The sequence below is a fragment of the Cyprinus carpio genome, chromosome A10 (assembly GCF_018340385.1).
Source record: "Cyprinus carpio isolate SPL01 chromosome A10, ASM1834038v1, whole genome shotgun sequence".
Classification (NCBI taxonomy): domain Eukaryota; kingdom Metazoa; phylum Chordata; class Actinopteri; order Cypriniformes; family Cyprinidae; genus Cyprinus; species Cyprinus carpio.
In genome coordinates, this window is record NC_056581.1 from 16236604 (window position 1) to 16253989 (window position 17386).

Below are 17386 nucleotides of genomic sequence, written 5' to 3' on the forward strand. Positions count from 1 at the left end.
AAATGAGTTTGGGGCCAAACCAGTGATCTTCGGCATCGCTGTGCTCTTTACTCGTCCTCTGAACTGAGCTTTTGAGGTGCACACAACAGCAGACAGCGTGTTTGGGTGAACGTAGTCTGATCTATAATTGAACATTTACATCATCCTCCGAGGTGAAACGAGGAAAACCTGAGCTCCTCTGCGCTCTTGTTTTATGAGAGTTAAGGTGACCAGCAGCCCGAGGTACACAGGAAATAGAATCACGCTTCCTTCCTGTAAGTCCTAGCAGCTTTTGGTCTTTCTCAGAACACAGCACTGCAAAGAATGAAGCCACAACATCACTGCGCTGATGCACATGGGACTTACCCATAAAATGAACTGATAAACATCCTCTTTGTCAAAGTTCATCTATCTATCTATCTTTCAAGCATTCTATCATCCATCCATCTTCTAGTGTTCTATCTTTCTAGCGTTTTATCCATCTATCCACCCATCTTTCAAGCGTTCCATCCATCTGTCCATCCATCCTTCAGCTTTATATCATCTATGCATCAATCCATCTTTCTAGTGTTCTCTCTTTTTAGCATTCTATCCATCCATCATCAATCTAACTTTCTGGTGTTCTGTCTTTCTCATGTTCTATCCAACTATCCACCCATCCTTCATTCATTCATTCTTCTAGTATTCCAACTTTCCATCCATTCATCTTTCTAGTGTCTATCTATCCATCTATCATCCATCCATCTCTCTATCTTTCTAGCATTCTGTCCATCCATCCATCTTTCTAGAATTTTATCATCTTTCTATCCATCCATCTATCATTCACCCATCACTCCATCCATCTTTCTATCATTTTATCATCTATCCATGTATCTATCTATCTTTCAAAACGTTCAAACTCTCTAGCATTCCATCCACCCATCTGTACGCCACACCATTCATCCATCCATGCACTGTGAGAGTAACTTACGTAGTCGTGGAATGCCTTGGCTTCGCTGGAATGCTCACAGGTTTCTCTCCTTTCAGGTGCCGCACAATATAAATCCCAGAATACACTGCAAACCACACAGGGATGAATGAAGCAGTTGCCATGAACAACACATCAGCACATGAGAAACATTTAACAATGCCAATCTTACCACCACCATGAATGTAAGAATCCTGGAGGTTCTCCTAATGTTATGTTCTTCTCCCATCTTATCTGAAGAGAAAGGTGAGAAATACACTGTGAGACTTGTTTCACAGTAAGACTACTTTCCTTTCATTAAATGCCCACCAGCATGTTTTTCGAGTCAGCTAATTAACTGGTCAATATTTGGCGAGTCCACTTTGCAGAGGATGTGATTCCCGCTTCTATCAGTTCCAAAATACAAAGACATCTTTGTTAATTGATAATCGGTTTTCAAATGTAATTCTTGAGTAAATATGTATGATTTGTCAAATCTGTTTAAAGTGGAGTCCAAAGGAATACCATCTCAGGTCAAATTTAATATAAATTATATGATCAGCTATAATAAAAATAAATAAATAAATAAATAAATAAAATAATAATAAAATAAATTAATTAATTAATAATAATAAAAACAATATTTGATAAGTTACCTAGATATAGTCCAGTATATTAACTATTTATTCTTATTTTTATGTCATAACGTTTCTTGGTTTGAGATCTTTCAAAATCCCAAAACATTTCCAGGTTTAAATGGGATTTTAATTTCTAGATTTTTAACATAAAATACTGTTCAGAAGTCAGGGTCAAGAAGTCTCTAATGCTGACCAAGGCTGCATTTATTTGATCAAAAATACAGTAAAAACAGTAATATTGTGATTTTTTTTTTTTTAATTTTTAATAACTGCTTTCTATTTTTATGCATTTAAAAATGTAATTTATTCCTGTGATGCAAAGCTGAATTTTCAGCATCATTACTCCAGTCTTCCGTGTCACACGATCCTTCAGAAATCATTATAATATACTGATTTGCTGCTCAAAAACATTTCTTATTAATATCAATCAACAGTTATGCTGCTTAATATGTTTGTGGAAACTGTGATACTTTTTTTCAGGATTCTTTGATGAATAAAATATTCAAAACAGCATTTATTTGAAATTTACTGTCACTTTCAATCAATTCAATGTGTCCTTTCTGAATAAAACTATTCATTTCAATCACATTCAGCCACTAGTACTGAACTAGTTAAAGTGTATATTTTACATTATTTGTAGTATAGTTAAACTGGACCAAACTTGCTGTTTTGTTTTGTGCTTTAAACACACTTCTCTCTTCTTAGATACAAAGTAGCAGACTTAAAATAGTCTAGTCTGAGACATGTGGACAATTAACCTTGCAAATCAGAATATATCGGGCGACTTGAAGTGCCTGCCATTTCTTGTGATTGGCAGAGCTTTAGAATTAGAATGACAATCAGAAATGGCGCACTAAGTGTGTATTATTGTTTTCTCAGATGGCTTGTACTCTTAAGTGTGTATGACTCATATGCAAATAATGGTGAGACTATAAATATCGAAGCAGTGCTGTCATAGTTTCCTTCACATAGATCAATCCCACAATGCCTCAGTAACACTAAAAGGAACTCACTCAGGCATAAATGATTGTGATCTTCCTTAAAAGCACTACATGGCAAATAAAACACAGGATCAAGAGCAGCTGATATAACAAAGCAAAGATGTGCTTTTCTTCATAAAAAGTGGAATGAGGTGATGATTAACATGCCAGCACCGCTCCAGCGTTTCTGCTGAAACAATTTAGTTAGTTCGTTTTACAGCGATGCACTGACTCTCCTCCAATCCCATTAAGTGGACACCAAACATCTAATGTGTCCTGCTTGCTCAGCATATCATCTGCGTGTAATTAAATTAGCCGGAGCCCCAGGGGGGCGGGCCGATGCTTACGAGGCCGTGTGCCTGGATGGCACATCGATAAGCAGGAGCTTAAATAAAACCCTGACTGGCTCACCTCTGACAGGAAGGTCTGTGCCGACTTCTGGGCTCCTACATGTAACAAGTACTCGTACACGTAGAGCGCTAGCCTGCGAAACAGACAGAAAAACACACAAACACAATCTCATTAATTCATATAACACTATGCTCTATAAGCACTCTATTCTATTCTGTTCTATTCTATTCAGATATTAGGAAAATAATGCTAATGTACCTGAATAGTTTTAAAGGCTACATATTTTGGACGTCAAGTCTTAAATTTACAGATTAAACCTTTTCTTTTCATTTTTCAGAAGCAAGTATCACAATATCAGAAATATAATGCAGAATAATATTTTTATAAATACAAATATTATCATATTATTGATGTGAATAAAATTATTAATATTTAAACTCACAGTTTTCACAATATCCAAATTAATGACTCAACATAAAATAATATAATTATTTAATTGCTAACATAATAATAAGAAATAATCAGAATTTAAGAAACTGTTACAAACTCTTTTTAAAAAAATACCTTATCTTGATGATAAGTTTGAATTCTTAATTTTTCTTATATTGACTTCTGTAAATTTCGCATTATTACTTGTTTTTACCGCATCCATCTCTTTATAAAAAAAAAAAACAAAAAATAAAAAAAATGTTCATAAAAAAAAAAAAAAAAAATAAAAATTAAAATAATATCATTTTTTTTGTATTTTATAAAATAAATAAAAAAGAAAAAATTTTGCCACAAAAAAGTGAGAAACACATTAAGAAAATAAAAAAAGATGCTGCATTAATTGCATTCATTTTAAAATATATTAAACAGTCCATATATAATATTTTATGCAGTGCAAGTGCTAAATTATTTTGTGATGTAAAGGTAAAATCAAGCATGCAATTTTTATAATCTGAGTTACATGTAAAAATCGCATAAAATCTGATTTGTTAACAATTTATTTCAATAAACTGAAGTGGCCAATTGGAATTGACTATGTCAAATTCAGTGTAATTTTTGAAAGTTTCAACACATAAACAGCGTTACATGACTAAAGGTATAATCCATGGCTGATGCGCAGATAATGGGGGACTAGTTCAAGTTAATTCACATAAGATTATGCTCTAAACATTCTAGTCTAGTCTAGTCTCATCTATTCAGATATTAGAAAAAATAAGAATTATTGCCATATACCAAACTGGCCAAAATTAGAACTGATAAAGATTCAGTGTGATTTTTGCTGTTCACAGTGTCATCCAAAAAAACATGTGAGGAGGAAAATAATTTGGACCACACAGACTGTCTGAAGTATGAAAGTTTCCAAAATCAACAAATGCCAAGTTTTACCCCTGAAGAAAACCATTTTTTTAACTTAAAAGCCGTAGTGACACTTCACTCTTGCAGGCATAAAAAAAAATGAATAAACCTGTGTAGAAAAGGTCAGGCTAGAGATTGCACCTGAACAGTGAACATTACAGAACGACAATCTTTAGATGCAGATCAGCTTTCCTGATGCCGAACGATCTATCAAACAAAATGAAAGTTCAGAGGCTTCACTGTGCCTGTCAGCATAGGCCAAAAAGTACAATTTCCTTTGAATGATGAACATGGTAACTGGGAGAAGAGAGGAGGCATTGACGTTCATTCATCAATCTGCATTTTCAGACTTGATCACTTGACTCAGCACGGTTCATTTCAGGCCACCGCAGCTCTGTGCTTCAATATGAAAAATTCACACACATCCTAAACCTCAGTGTGACATCTGGCTTTAGCACTGGTTGAAAGTTAATATTGATAAAATGCTAAGGCATTGCCAGGTGGTTGCTAAAGTCTGTTTCGTTGCTATGAGGTTGCTAGGGTGGTTATTGACAGGTCCAAGTCAAATGAGCTCATTCAAAGTCTCTATGATCCAAAGATGTGACTTGGGCCCCTCCTTCAATGTAAATCTATGGGACCTTTCATAGATTTACTAGCACAGCATGGCAAGATTTGAGGTATAATTCATGGCCGAAGCATCCATAATGGGGTACTAGTTCAAGCTAATTCACATTCAAATGACTTTACATTTGCAGTCTTAAATCTACAAGTTAACATTAAAACTTGTCGCTGTTAAAAAATAAATATCACAATATTTGAGGCCTAATGTAGAACAATAAGTTTACAAATATATTTATGTATTTAATTTTATAATAATATAAATATTATTATAACATTAGGACCATGAATAAGATTAAACTAACACAAACATAAAATCCCCATAATAATGTCAACATGAAGTAAATATAATTAAAGGGGTCATATGATGCGATTTCAGTTTTTCCTTTCTCTTTGGAGTGTTACAAGCTCTTGGTGCATAAAGAAGATCTGTAAAGTCGCAAAGACTAAAGCCTCAAATCCAAAGAGATATTCTTTATCAAAGTTAAGACTCGTCCACGCCCTCCTAAAACACCTCATTTAAACACGCCCCCACATGTCTATGTCACTGTGTGGGAAGATCTGCATAACGCCATCCAAATGTTGATGCAAAGAAAGAAGGCGTGGCTTAAACTTGCGGTTGCCGCCGGCACCATGTTGTGGAGACGCTGTGTTTCATTGTGAAAGCGAAACTACTTTGTTTGGCCTTCTAAAAGAAGACACAACTAGAAATCAGTGGTTAAGTTGTATTTACAACACTGTTCCAGAACAGTTCAACCCAAATATTCAGATGTGTGCAGCGCATTTTACGGAGGACGAGGACTGTTTCCTGGGAGAGTAGCATACAATGCTTCTGTGCACAAAGGTTGTTTCTATAAAATGGGGCAATTCCAACTTTGCAAGGACAGTCTGGCGCTTTTGACTCACAGCCTGTAAGTACGTTTACAAATTTAAAGAATTTGCCACTGCTGATTTAAATGCGAGTTTTGAGCAGTGTAGAGCAGCGCTTGTTGTTTGTCGTTTCTCCGATCACAAATGCAGACATGGTTTTATGTTTAAGCAGCGCGATACGCAACGTGTAAAAAGACAGTGTAAGTCATTATAATCAGTAATTATGTCCCCACTGGATGCAACAAATGTCTCGTTTGTAATGGGTTTTGTTGGTTTTGTCTTGTCGCGCCAGGACACAGGCCATCCACAGTATGGTGAGGGGCGTAACATTTCCATCACACGCTTGAGGTATTCGGCCAATCACAACGCACTGGATAAATCACAAAACACCTCACACCTCACACATCAGAACAATGAGCTTTGTAAAAATGTATGCGTTTCAGAAAGGCAGGGCATAGAGTAGCAACAATAATGAACATTATGTGGAAAATAATGTTTTTTTTTAACCTTAAACTGCATAAACACATTGCATTACACCAAATACACAAAATAATGTTCTTTTTAGCAGCATCATATGACCCCTTTAACAACTTATTATTATTATTATTATTATATAACGTTAACCACAAAAAAGTGAGATAACATTAAATAAAAATAATAAAAAATTTACAATAAAAGATTAGATGCTGCATAATTTTATAATGGGTGGTTAAATAATGTAAATATATATAAATATCAATATTATTATGATATTAGGGCTGTGAACAAAGAATAACTAATTAAACTCACAGTTTTCAGTGTAACACAAAAATCCCCAAATTAATGTCAACATAAAGTAAATATAATTAACTTAAATGCTTTATTAATAACAATAACTATTATTATTTCATATTAGTGACAAAAAAGTGAGAAAACATTAAGAATAAATAAATAATAATAATAATTAGTAAATTAGTAAAGGGGGATTAGTAAAGTTTCATTCCTTCATTTAGGTTTGTAAACCACTCATTTTTGTGCAATATATACTAATTTGCATATATAATCTAATATAAATATGTTTCATAATCAAATGGACAATTAATACAGAATGTAAAACCGGAGAACAGCTCTTTGATCAGGTGAGTTTGGCCAGTATTGACTAGTAGTGATCTCTCGTTTGATTTCAAACAGTTCATCAAACTCCCCTTAACCTTGAGTGTCAGATACTGATTAACGATAAGACCGGTAAAACCTGATTTATCACACATCTAATTTATCCTTCCCAAACCATCAAGAAACTTTGATGTCCTAACATCTCAGTTTGAAGGCATCAATAAGGACATTGAGTGAATGCAGAAAGCCCAGTAGACCACTGTGCATCATTTTAGTACAAATGCAAATGAGTTTCACAATCAGTTTGCCTTTTCTGTCTTTACCAGAGCCTCATACACCAAGTAGCTGGTCGGTAATATTCCACCAAACGAATTCTAATGAATGACCAGGACAGAGCTTACACCAAGAGATGTGCGTCCACTTATCTGCACCTATTTAAGAGCGTGTGGAATGTGGTCAACCGCAGGGAGAGAAATGAATGAAGAGAGGAGGAATATCAGAGGAACAAAGGAGCACGAGCAGGGCTATGTGGTGAAGATAATAACTACGGATACTGACGCAAACAGCAGTGAAGATGAAAGAAGCCGGGTGGGCCCAAAAGCAGGGTTCAATAAATACTCCAGAGGTCTAGAAACTTTCGTAATGTCATGGAGATCACAGAATGGTAATCATCAAATAGACAGGCCTGACACTGAAAATCACCCCCTACAAAATACAGGAAGAAGCTCAGAATGAAATCATCAAATAGACAGTGTTCCCTGTACTCTAACATTAGAAAATACTTGGATGAGCAGAGAATACTGTATACAGATATGTGTACCAAGGGTTCATCAAATGCCGACAGGGAATCAGCTGTTTCAGATGTGCTAAAACATTAGTCTCTTTAAATTTAGACTCAAAACTCATCATTTTTGTTGAATGAGCAATGTGCGATGGATGATTGCACACGTTTTCTATGTAAAATATTTTCTATACTGTATACAGATATTTTGTCAATGTGTGTGTGTTTTAAAATTGTGTGTGTATATATTTTTGTTATTATTGTGTTTTACCTTCTTTTATGTAAAGCACACCCATGGTTTGGCATTACAACAACAGTGATTAACAACAACAACAAAAAACTTACTGAAACAGTGACTCTAAAAATGTACCTGGCTTCTCATTACATTACAACAACAGTGATTAACAACAACAACAAAAAACTTACTGAAACAGTGACTCTAAAAATGTACTACAAACCAATCCGTGAGTAATTTGATCGTTAATAATACACATTATACATGCACATAAGTATATTGAAGAAAAAAAAGAGAGATTTGAACAAACCTAAGTTTAAATGATTTTAATTATTGACTTATCCCCCATTATAAAATTATGCAGCACATTTAAAAAAAAAAAAAAAAACTCTCTTTTTGTGGCTAACAACAACAACAACAATAAAAATAATTATTATTATAATATAAATTAAAAATATGAATGCAAAATATTTTTTGGCAAAAAAAATCCTATATTTATTTAGGGCTGCCTGATATATAAAAACCACCATAATAAAAGATTGAGGGTTTAACATTTGAAGATTTAAACAGTAGTACTGTCATTGTAGAGTATATAATAATTTTAATTAAATACTCTTTATTTTATACTACAACAGTATTGTTAGTTGCAATATAGGTTATTCTTTTTATTTATTATTATATTGAATGAGTCAAAAATAGTGTTAATATGAAAACTCAAGTGAAAAGAGATTTAAAATCTGTTCACTTGGTTACTGAAAGATTCTTGTAAAGAGTAAGTGTGAACATTAACATTCAGAGTGTGAGGAAAAAGGTCTTGTGGCGTGTTCCCAAAGTTGGGAAGTGGGCAAAAAATTCAACATAGCATATTGATGAGCAATGCTTAGATGCTTCCTGATGCAACTCAAGACAAACACACCAAACAGAGAGAATTTTTTTATTGGTCATTCCTTCAGTGGAGCCTCCACTGCATCTGTGCAAACGGCTGTTTTTCTGTCAGAGTTTGAGTAAACCCCTGCTTTCGTCTGTATTTCTCTTCCCCCTTGAGATGAAACACTGACAGGAGGTGGTGGGGGGGGGGTGTAGAGGACTATTAATGTTTCATAACAGTGAGGCGGTCCAGATTAGGACAGGAGATGAAAGGAGTGTTTGGGTGAATGGAGTAATGAGAGAAACGAGGAAAACACTGGTGACCTTTCTGCTCTGAGACGATCGGCAGCCAAACAAAGACGGCCGAGTTTCTCCATCGGGTCATTCGAGGATGAAGGAATGTGTGCGACAATCTTCCACAAACACATCATGTACATTTCTCATGAGGAATCCTTCTTTACAGGTGCTGTGGGTGATTTTTTTTATTTTAAACACTATCTGTACCTTAATGTACTGAGACAACTTAAAGTAAAGCATTCATAGATGGATTTCCCCAAAGAGTGTAAACACTGTGGCACTTCCACATTGCCCTGTTTGAAACACCTCAGTGCTCAACCAGGAGATTGAAACTAACCATTTGTCCATACAATGATGCTTAAACCACACCATTTGGTGAATATTGGTGATGCTCCAACACTATTTCTTACATTTGGCATATTCAAAGTAACAGAACGTCTTAACAATGTCGTGGCAACCATCCAGAACACCCTGGCATGACGACCACTTTTGCATGGAAACAACCACTAATTTTTTCTTCACAAAAAGTACAAATCAAAAATGTGTCCTTAGGACTTGAATTTCAGTGCAGGATTGTGGGTATTGCGCATAATTTTATTAATTCCAGCAGGGTCTGCATTTATACTGTGGGAAATTCCCACACGAATATATTCATTAAAGCTTATAGGTTGAATGAGTGTATTAATCCACACAGCTTATCTCACAAATCAGCATTTTGAAAACTTTGTGAAACTGTAGTTTCACAAACGGCATTAAATGATTCAGCGCTACTGCATCTTCCCTTTTCAAGAGAACTGTGCACACCCGAAACACGCACTCTGAGTTGCCTCTCCAACAGCTTGCAAGTACAGAATTTAGTTACTTTTCACTGTTAATTGTGCTTAAACTGTCAAATACACACAAAATAATGTCAAAATGCCCATCTTAGCGAGTTTTCACCTTAAAGGGTTACTCCATCCCAAAATGAAAATTTTGTCATTATTCACTTTCCCCCATGTCGTTCCAAACCCGTAAAAGCTTTGTTCGTCTTCAAAACACAATTTAAGATATTTTGGATGAAAACAGGGAGGCTTGAGACTGTCCCACAGACTGCTAAATAAATAACAGTGTCAAGGTCCATAAAAGTATGAAAAGCATCGTCAGAATAGTCCATCTGCCATCAGTGATTCAACCGTAACGTTATGAAGTGACGAGAATACTTTTTGTACACGAAGAAAACAAAAAATAACAACTTTATTCAACAATTCCTCTCCTCTGTGTCTCTCCAAATCAGCGTAGCGCCATTTTGACAAATCTGAGCAGTATGCAGATGGTGTACGCTCTTCTGTATCACCCCTTGCCACAAGTATTTGTTTTTTACGTGTATTTACGCTTTGGTTTGAAAGCAAGCAACGCATCGGCGCCGCGCAGCTGACACAGCTCAGAATTGTCAAAATGGCGCTACACTGATTTGGAGAGACAGAGTGAAGACTCTCCAGTGTTTTTACATTTGATTAATTTATTCAATTTCTAGTATTCCTGTAATTTTCATTTGTATATTTATTCTGTTGTATTTATTTGTGCTATACCTTGTAATTTGTTCCTATTTTATTACTGACTGATAATTTATCTTTTTTTAGTAAAAATAAATTAAATTCAAAGTTTGAAATCAAGTTTCCCTGTGTAATCTATTGTGCAACAAAATGACCCATAACACCATCTAAAGTTGTGTGCTTGGAAATTTTTGGTATCTTCCTAACAATATAAATAGAAGTCAACTCACAATTCTCTCTCAAAATGGAAAAATCCCCCCTATAAGAGTCACCGAAGGGGGGATTTTTTCCAAAACTAAAAAATATTCATATCGAGACAGGCTTATTACCTTTAACTAAAACTAAAACAATACAAACCCATTTATTACTCAAATCAAAATAAATTCTAACTTAATTAAAATCTAATTCAAAACATTTACAAAAACTATAATAGTATATCAGTGATAGTAAAATAACACTTTCTTGTTGTATAAATACCAAGTGGCAACAAGTGATGTTTTAAACATTTAGAGTAAGTCACTGAATCATATACTCTACTGATTCCTTATAATTCACACCAGAAACAAGTTTGAATCCATAACTAAAATTTGTCTAAAAATCTACTACGAGACTCCAAAAAGAGAGAGGCAAACACGATGTTTCATTCATTTAGTTCATTCACAAACAAGATGACTCATTCAGTGCTGCTCCAAATCATATTCATTTAATGCTTATTCAAAATATGCAATCAGATAATATTTAAAGCATTCCCACACCCCAAATAACATCAAACACATCAAATAACAATCAGTGCATGGAAGTAAACAAGAATGATCCATTGACTTAAAAGATTAATTTAAAAACACTCGGACCTCTTATGTTGTATACAAGTTTGCCATCCATTCTTTGACAACAGATTCTGCCGAGCAAACCGGATCAATCTGGCAACCCAGTTTAGTGCCTATCAAGCTTCGTCATGAACACAGATAATAGCCCTACAGACGGAAATAAGGAAATAAACTGACGTTGCTTGGCAATAGTGTCCCTGTTCGGTAAAATATTAAACAAGTTAATCACACCAGCGCCAAAAGAAGTTGTGAGACTGTGTTGGGAGTTCAGGGACCGTAGCAGCACTGCATTTAGGGAGAGCGAGATGTCTGGAAGAATTCGGCTGAGTCACACCTGCGCAGAGGAGGCAAAGTTTAAGCCAATTTGCCATTATCTTCTGCAGCCAGACTCTGCCAGTCTCCCCGAGGGAGCGGGGCAAGGGGCCATCCTGAAAACCCACTGACGTGGATCTTGGAGGGCCTCTCGCCTGGGCAGAGAGGAGCAGAGAAGAAGAGACAGACCATTCTGAGGACGCCGCTGACATACAGGCAAAAACAAACAGTTTCATCAACTTGTCCCCCGAGGCCGGATCCAGGGAAGTGTCTGCCACAACCACATCCAACAGAATGCTTTTGAAAGCAAGAACATATGTGTCTGCTGCTTCAAAGTGGCATTCTTTAAATTCAAGTGGTGCTTCATTATGAATTGACATCAAGCAACCAGGGGAGATGCTTGTAAGTCTAGTCAAACTGCTCGCTTATAAAGTTCCTAACGTATGCACTTTTGCACACACTGAATTAAAAACTATAGCAGATCCATTCATAAGCTGAAGCACTAATAAATCATTCACATCAAGAATGATACAACAAATCGCTCTGACAATGAGGCTGAATAAATCTGTCTCAAAAGAAAAGTTTGCCACAATAATCAGGATTTGGAATTATAATTGTACATTTGTATTTTCTAATTTAAAAATGTATCCTTTTTATATTATTTAATATTTCATTATTATTTAATATTTTACATTATTTAATTTTACATAATTTAATATTTATTTTAAATATTATATTATAATCATTATATTATAATTTATAACAAATATTTAAAAAAAATTACAATAACTGTTTAAAATGTTAGTTATTATTCTACCATATAAATATATATTTATAAATACATACACTAAGGTTCAAAAGTATTTTATTAAATAAAGTATTTAGCAAGAATGCACTAAATTGACAGTAAAAAACATTAATAATGTTAGTAATAATATGTTTGAAATTTCAACTCAAAAAAATCTTTAAATTATTTTTTTTTTAAACTCATGGTTTTCTACCGAAAAACCGAAAACAGCTTTTGCAATAATATTTCACAATATAATTTCAACTGATCAAATAAGTGCAGTCTTAGTGAACATAAGACTTTTCTTTCAAAAACAAACAAACAAAATAAAGTCTTACCGACCCCAAACATATACTCAACAGTATATTGTACATATTTTTATTTTTTTTAACATCAAGAGTTTCTTTTCAAATAAAATTTGCAGGAATTTATACTGGTGTCATTATGATACAGTAAACTCCATGACAGCCATAAATTAATAAAAAATTTGCTGGAAAAGGCAAAATATCACTGTGCCTATAGACAGCGAACTATGTGGCATCCCATGACCACTACAGCCCCTCATGTGTCATGAGCAGACATTCCTGACACTTCACCTTTGATTAAGCACAAGATGCTCAGGCCTTGCCATCTGGCTTATTCTGAAAGTCACAATTCATAAACAACAGGAAGTTGAACAGACGGACAATGCAGACAAAACGACTTAAAACCATTGATCTTTTCCTACAATGAAAGGGCTAGGAAAACCATCAAGTTTGGTTCAAAAACCAAAAGGCGGTTTCCTCAATCATGCCTGTTTGAGAAAACAATAACTCAAAACAATAACTCTTCTTGATGAGATAAAAGGAAACATCATAATGATTTTGTTTGTTAAAATTAAAATAAGACAGGAAGAGCAGAAGTTTTAAGCATCCTGTTTTACACAGTGCAGAAGACAGTCCAAACTTGACCACATGAGATACGCTTTGAGCTTTATCCGGGAAGTAAGACTGATTACATTTGATGATAAGCAAAAGTCTTGTACTACAGCAGAGAAATGACCTTTCATAGAGTACGACACAAAAAGAGGTCAACCACTGACAATTTTCACACTTACGGTCAGATTTTTTAAAGAACAGATGATTGCCTCATGAGGCATAAACCGTCCATATCTATACCAATTTTCAAGAAACAAAGACAGCTTGGCAATTAGGGTATGGGTATCTATACATATTTTCTGATTCAACTCAATTTCAATTCACAGGCTCTCAATTCAATATGATCCAACTGCTATTTATTTAACAGACACATTTGAGAGCCTTTTAAAGATTCATTAAAAGGACAATCTCGCAAGAGTTATTTGTTTGTGAATCGAACTTTACTGGTTGTACCGTATGGTTTAGCTTCACTGAAAAGATCTAGCTCATAAAGGCCAGTTCACACAAAAAACGATAACTATAAAGATAACGATAAAGATATAGTTCTAAAAATCGTTTTCAGTATTAATGAACAGGAGAGTCGACACCACAACTATAACGATAAAGACAAAGAAAAACGATATTGTTGGAATCACTTTCAAAACGATTTTTTCTCCAGCTGATGAACGATAAAAAATTGACAGCCAATCAGAATCCATCTTGCTGTAACGAGCTCGAGAATTTAAAGTGACAGATGAGCGTGCGCTTAGAATAAACAGAAGATATCATTCGCTGGTGTGGACGCTAATAACGTTATCTTTATAGTTATCGTTCTTGGTGTGAACGGGCCTTAAGAGTCGTCTTTATGAATCGGACTATACACTGCATTCAACTTCTACTTGCCCTACCAACATTTCCAATACAATTTCTTAAAATAAATTCCTAATTTTACATTTTCTAATTTTAATTATATAATTTTTAAATGCATTATTTAATGTTTATTTTATGTTTTTTTATATTTTATATATATATATATATATATATGTAATTTTTTAAATAATAAATGAAACATTTAAGTACTGCCTATTATTCTAGCATATACATTTATAAATATATATAGATTTATTTTTTGCCATCAAATTAGGTATTCTTTTCAAAGAAAATGTACAAAAATAGCTTACAAATTTACAGATATTATAATTACACACAAAACTCAAGCCATGAATCCAATACTATCTATAAAGTTAAGAGTTTGGTGAACCCAAAACCAGCCTAATTTTACAGGGCTTTACTGAAACCAAATGGACATTCAAGAAAGTCAATATGTAGTCATTCACATTGCTAGGCGCAAAGGACTCTCAGGCTGAACATATGCAAAAAAAAAAAAAAAAAAACTTCACACTCTCCTGTGACAGCAGGTCAGTTCGATAGCCTGTCTCCATGATGAAAAGATAACATGTCACAGGCCAGTACCTCCACCATGCAATAGTCTCCTGTAATGAACACTCCCAGACACACAGTGACAGGGAGGAGAGAAACAAAGTTCCCCAACAGTATCTGAGGTGCTTTCTCTCTCCTCTCGTCACGCATGCTTAACCTTGTGCCGCTGCGTGGACCACACTGTTTGCATATTAATGCGTGGAGATATTAGAGAGGTCTGCTCTCCAGAGAATCAGCAGAGGAGAGAGAGAGAGACGCAAAACCAAAAACAGATACACAAACACTAACAAACCTAGCTATATACCCACAGCAGGCAGACAAACTGTGAAACCACAAACTGCATTCTGAAACACACCTGGATGTTTCCAGAAGCTCACAACTTCATACAAATACTGCACATAACGTTTGAGTCAGATGGTACATATCTGGCTGCACAATTAATCAAAATAAAAGCGTGGCACTATGTCCTTTTACATAGGCTGTCGCGGTGAAGGAATTTCCCTTGCGGTAATTTTATGCAGTATTATCGCCATATAGCATGTAAGGGCTGTGACGGTGGGAGATTTTTACCACCGCGGTGGTAATGGACCAACAACCGCTGGTGGTGCGGTGTTAGATATATATATATATATATATATATATATATATATATATATATATATATATATATATATATATATATATATATATTTAACGCGTTAAAAAAAATATATTAGTGGTGTCAAAATTAGCGCGTCAACGCAGGCCATTAATATTTTTAATTTAACGCGTTAAAAATATTTAAGGCAATTAAAACAGGGGTGAGGCTATGGTTGGCCACCCCACTCACAACTGCTGCTTCTGTCAATTTTTCTCCTGACAAGAAGTGAATTTATTCAGTCGCAGAACGGGAGACGTTTCAGACGCGCGCTCCACTTCAGCACCAGGTGCGAGTCACGCAAGCGCGGAAATGGTACTGTGCTGGCAGTGCGTGCTCTTCAATTGCACGCACAAAGGCACCGGCGCGCTGTAGCCTTTATCCTTTCATATCAAAGCGCGAAATAAACTACGTGCATGCAATGTCGTGGTCAGTTAGGTTATGAAGTTACTGAAAAGGCGATTAAAGCTGCCTTAAAACTGTGCATGCATGTAATATATTTTATATGAGTCACTGTCACATTTAAGAACATGTCTCTGAAATGATTTTCAAAACTGTCCTGGAGCAGCCCAGCACTGTCTCACTCATCTAACGCACCCGATTTAACTCGTCAGCTCGTGTTTACTTTAGCACTTCTGTCAATGAATACGCAGCCTGAACACTAAAATAAATGTCATAGAAATAATGCTGTTAAACAAGAAAGTAGCCTAAATAAGAAAGTTAAACACACCCTGTCTACCGGGCACGTGCGGCGCAGCGTGACAAAGTAGGCCTCATTATAATCAGTGATGCTGCACTGGATGCGGCACGACACGACATGAGAAATCCCCGACAGTAAACTGCCTCTTTCTATTAATGAGTTACTGACACAGAGTTCAAATGTCCTGTGTAGACAATAGACAGACTCAACCTGTTGCAATGCGGCGGTGTGGCGTCCGGTGTAGACACGGTTCACTGTTCCGCTGCCAAGCAAGCGGCGCATTAACTCCTCATCTGCACGCAATCTCTTTGAAATAGGAATCGTTGCCACATTTCTTGTTAACATCTTTCATTTATCACGGTCTCGTTTGTATTTGGCCAGTTTGGAGAAATCGTTTGCGATCACGGGAACTTTTACAAACGCGGATGGGTGACATGAATGGAGATGGCTCCAGATCGGCAATGTAATATTTGGTTGCCCAACACAAAATTAAAATTGCTTAATGCATAAAACTGTATTTTTTTTTCTGCACTCAAACCTAGTCTAAATAAAACAATTTGCAACTATTACTGTTGTTACACTTGTATACAAAACTTTGTATTATGCTTGTTATAGAGTGCGTGATGTCACGTGCACTACCGCTGGTGGCAGTAGACAACCGTGACACGGTTATCACGGCGACCGTCACAGCCCTAGCCTATATATATATATAATCTGTGTGTATATGTTATATGATATAACAAAGTCAAATTCAAAAATCAATGAAACCGAAACCAAATAGCATTGAAACAGGAAGTGGCAGTAACAAACATTTGTGGCAGTAACAAACATCAGTAGTAGTTATATACCAAAAATTTTCGCTACTCCAATTTGTCTGCCAATTCGTGGCTATTTTGAGATTATCAATTCTTAAATATGCAAACAACTTCGTCAACAGGTAATCAGTTTTCAATTCTGTTTTGCAGATTTTTTGACTAAAATCAAATTATCTAATTTTATCGATTTTCATCTAATCTCATTGAATTGTATTGTGTGTAAATCAGCATAATACCAGACATTAAGAAATGTACTGTCTGTGCCATTAGACTGGATTCAGGTAGTTAGCTATAAACGTGTTTAATGTGCCCAGCAGCATTATCTTCCAACTGTTGCTTTGCCATCATACTACCTTAACATGGAAAATAAAACCAAACATAGAAGATGACAATTTAAGCTAATGCTCGTTATAGTGCATACTGCATAAACGAAAAAGCAACA

The 17386-nt window shown here is 35.3% G+C and overlaps 1 protein-coding gene across 3 annotated transcripts in view; it reads right to left on the reverse strand.

The window, feature by feature from the left end:
* ssbp2b (single stranded DNA binding protein 2b) overlaps positions 1–17386 on the reverse strand; it is a 64343-nt gene that overhangs the window by 41859 nt on the left and 5098 nt on the right. For all 3 annotated transcript variants that reach the window (XM_042765426.1, XM_042765427.1, XM_042765428.1), the window contains exons 2-4: positions 2955–3027; positions 1119–1180; positions 950–1034 (exon numbers count right to left, since the gene is read on the reverse strand). In XM_042765426.1, the coding sequence (XP_042621360.1) occupies positions 950–1034; positions 1119–1180; positions 2955–3027 (220 nt within the window). The remainder of the gene's footprint in view (positions 1–949; positions 1035–1118; positions 1181–2954; positions 3028–17386) is intronic.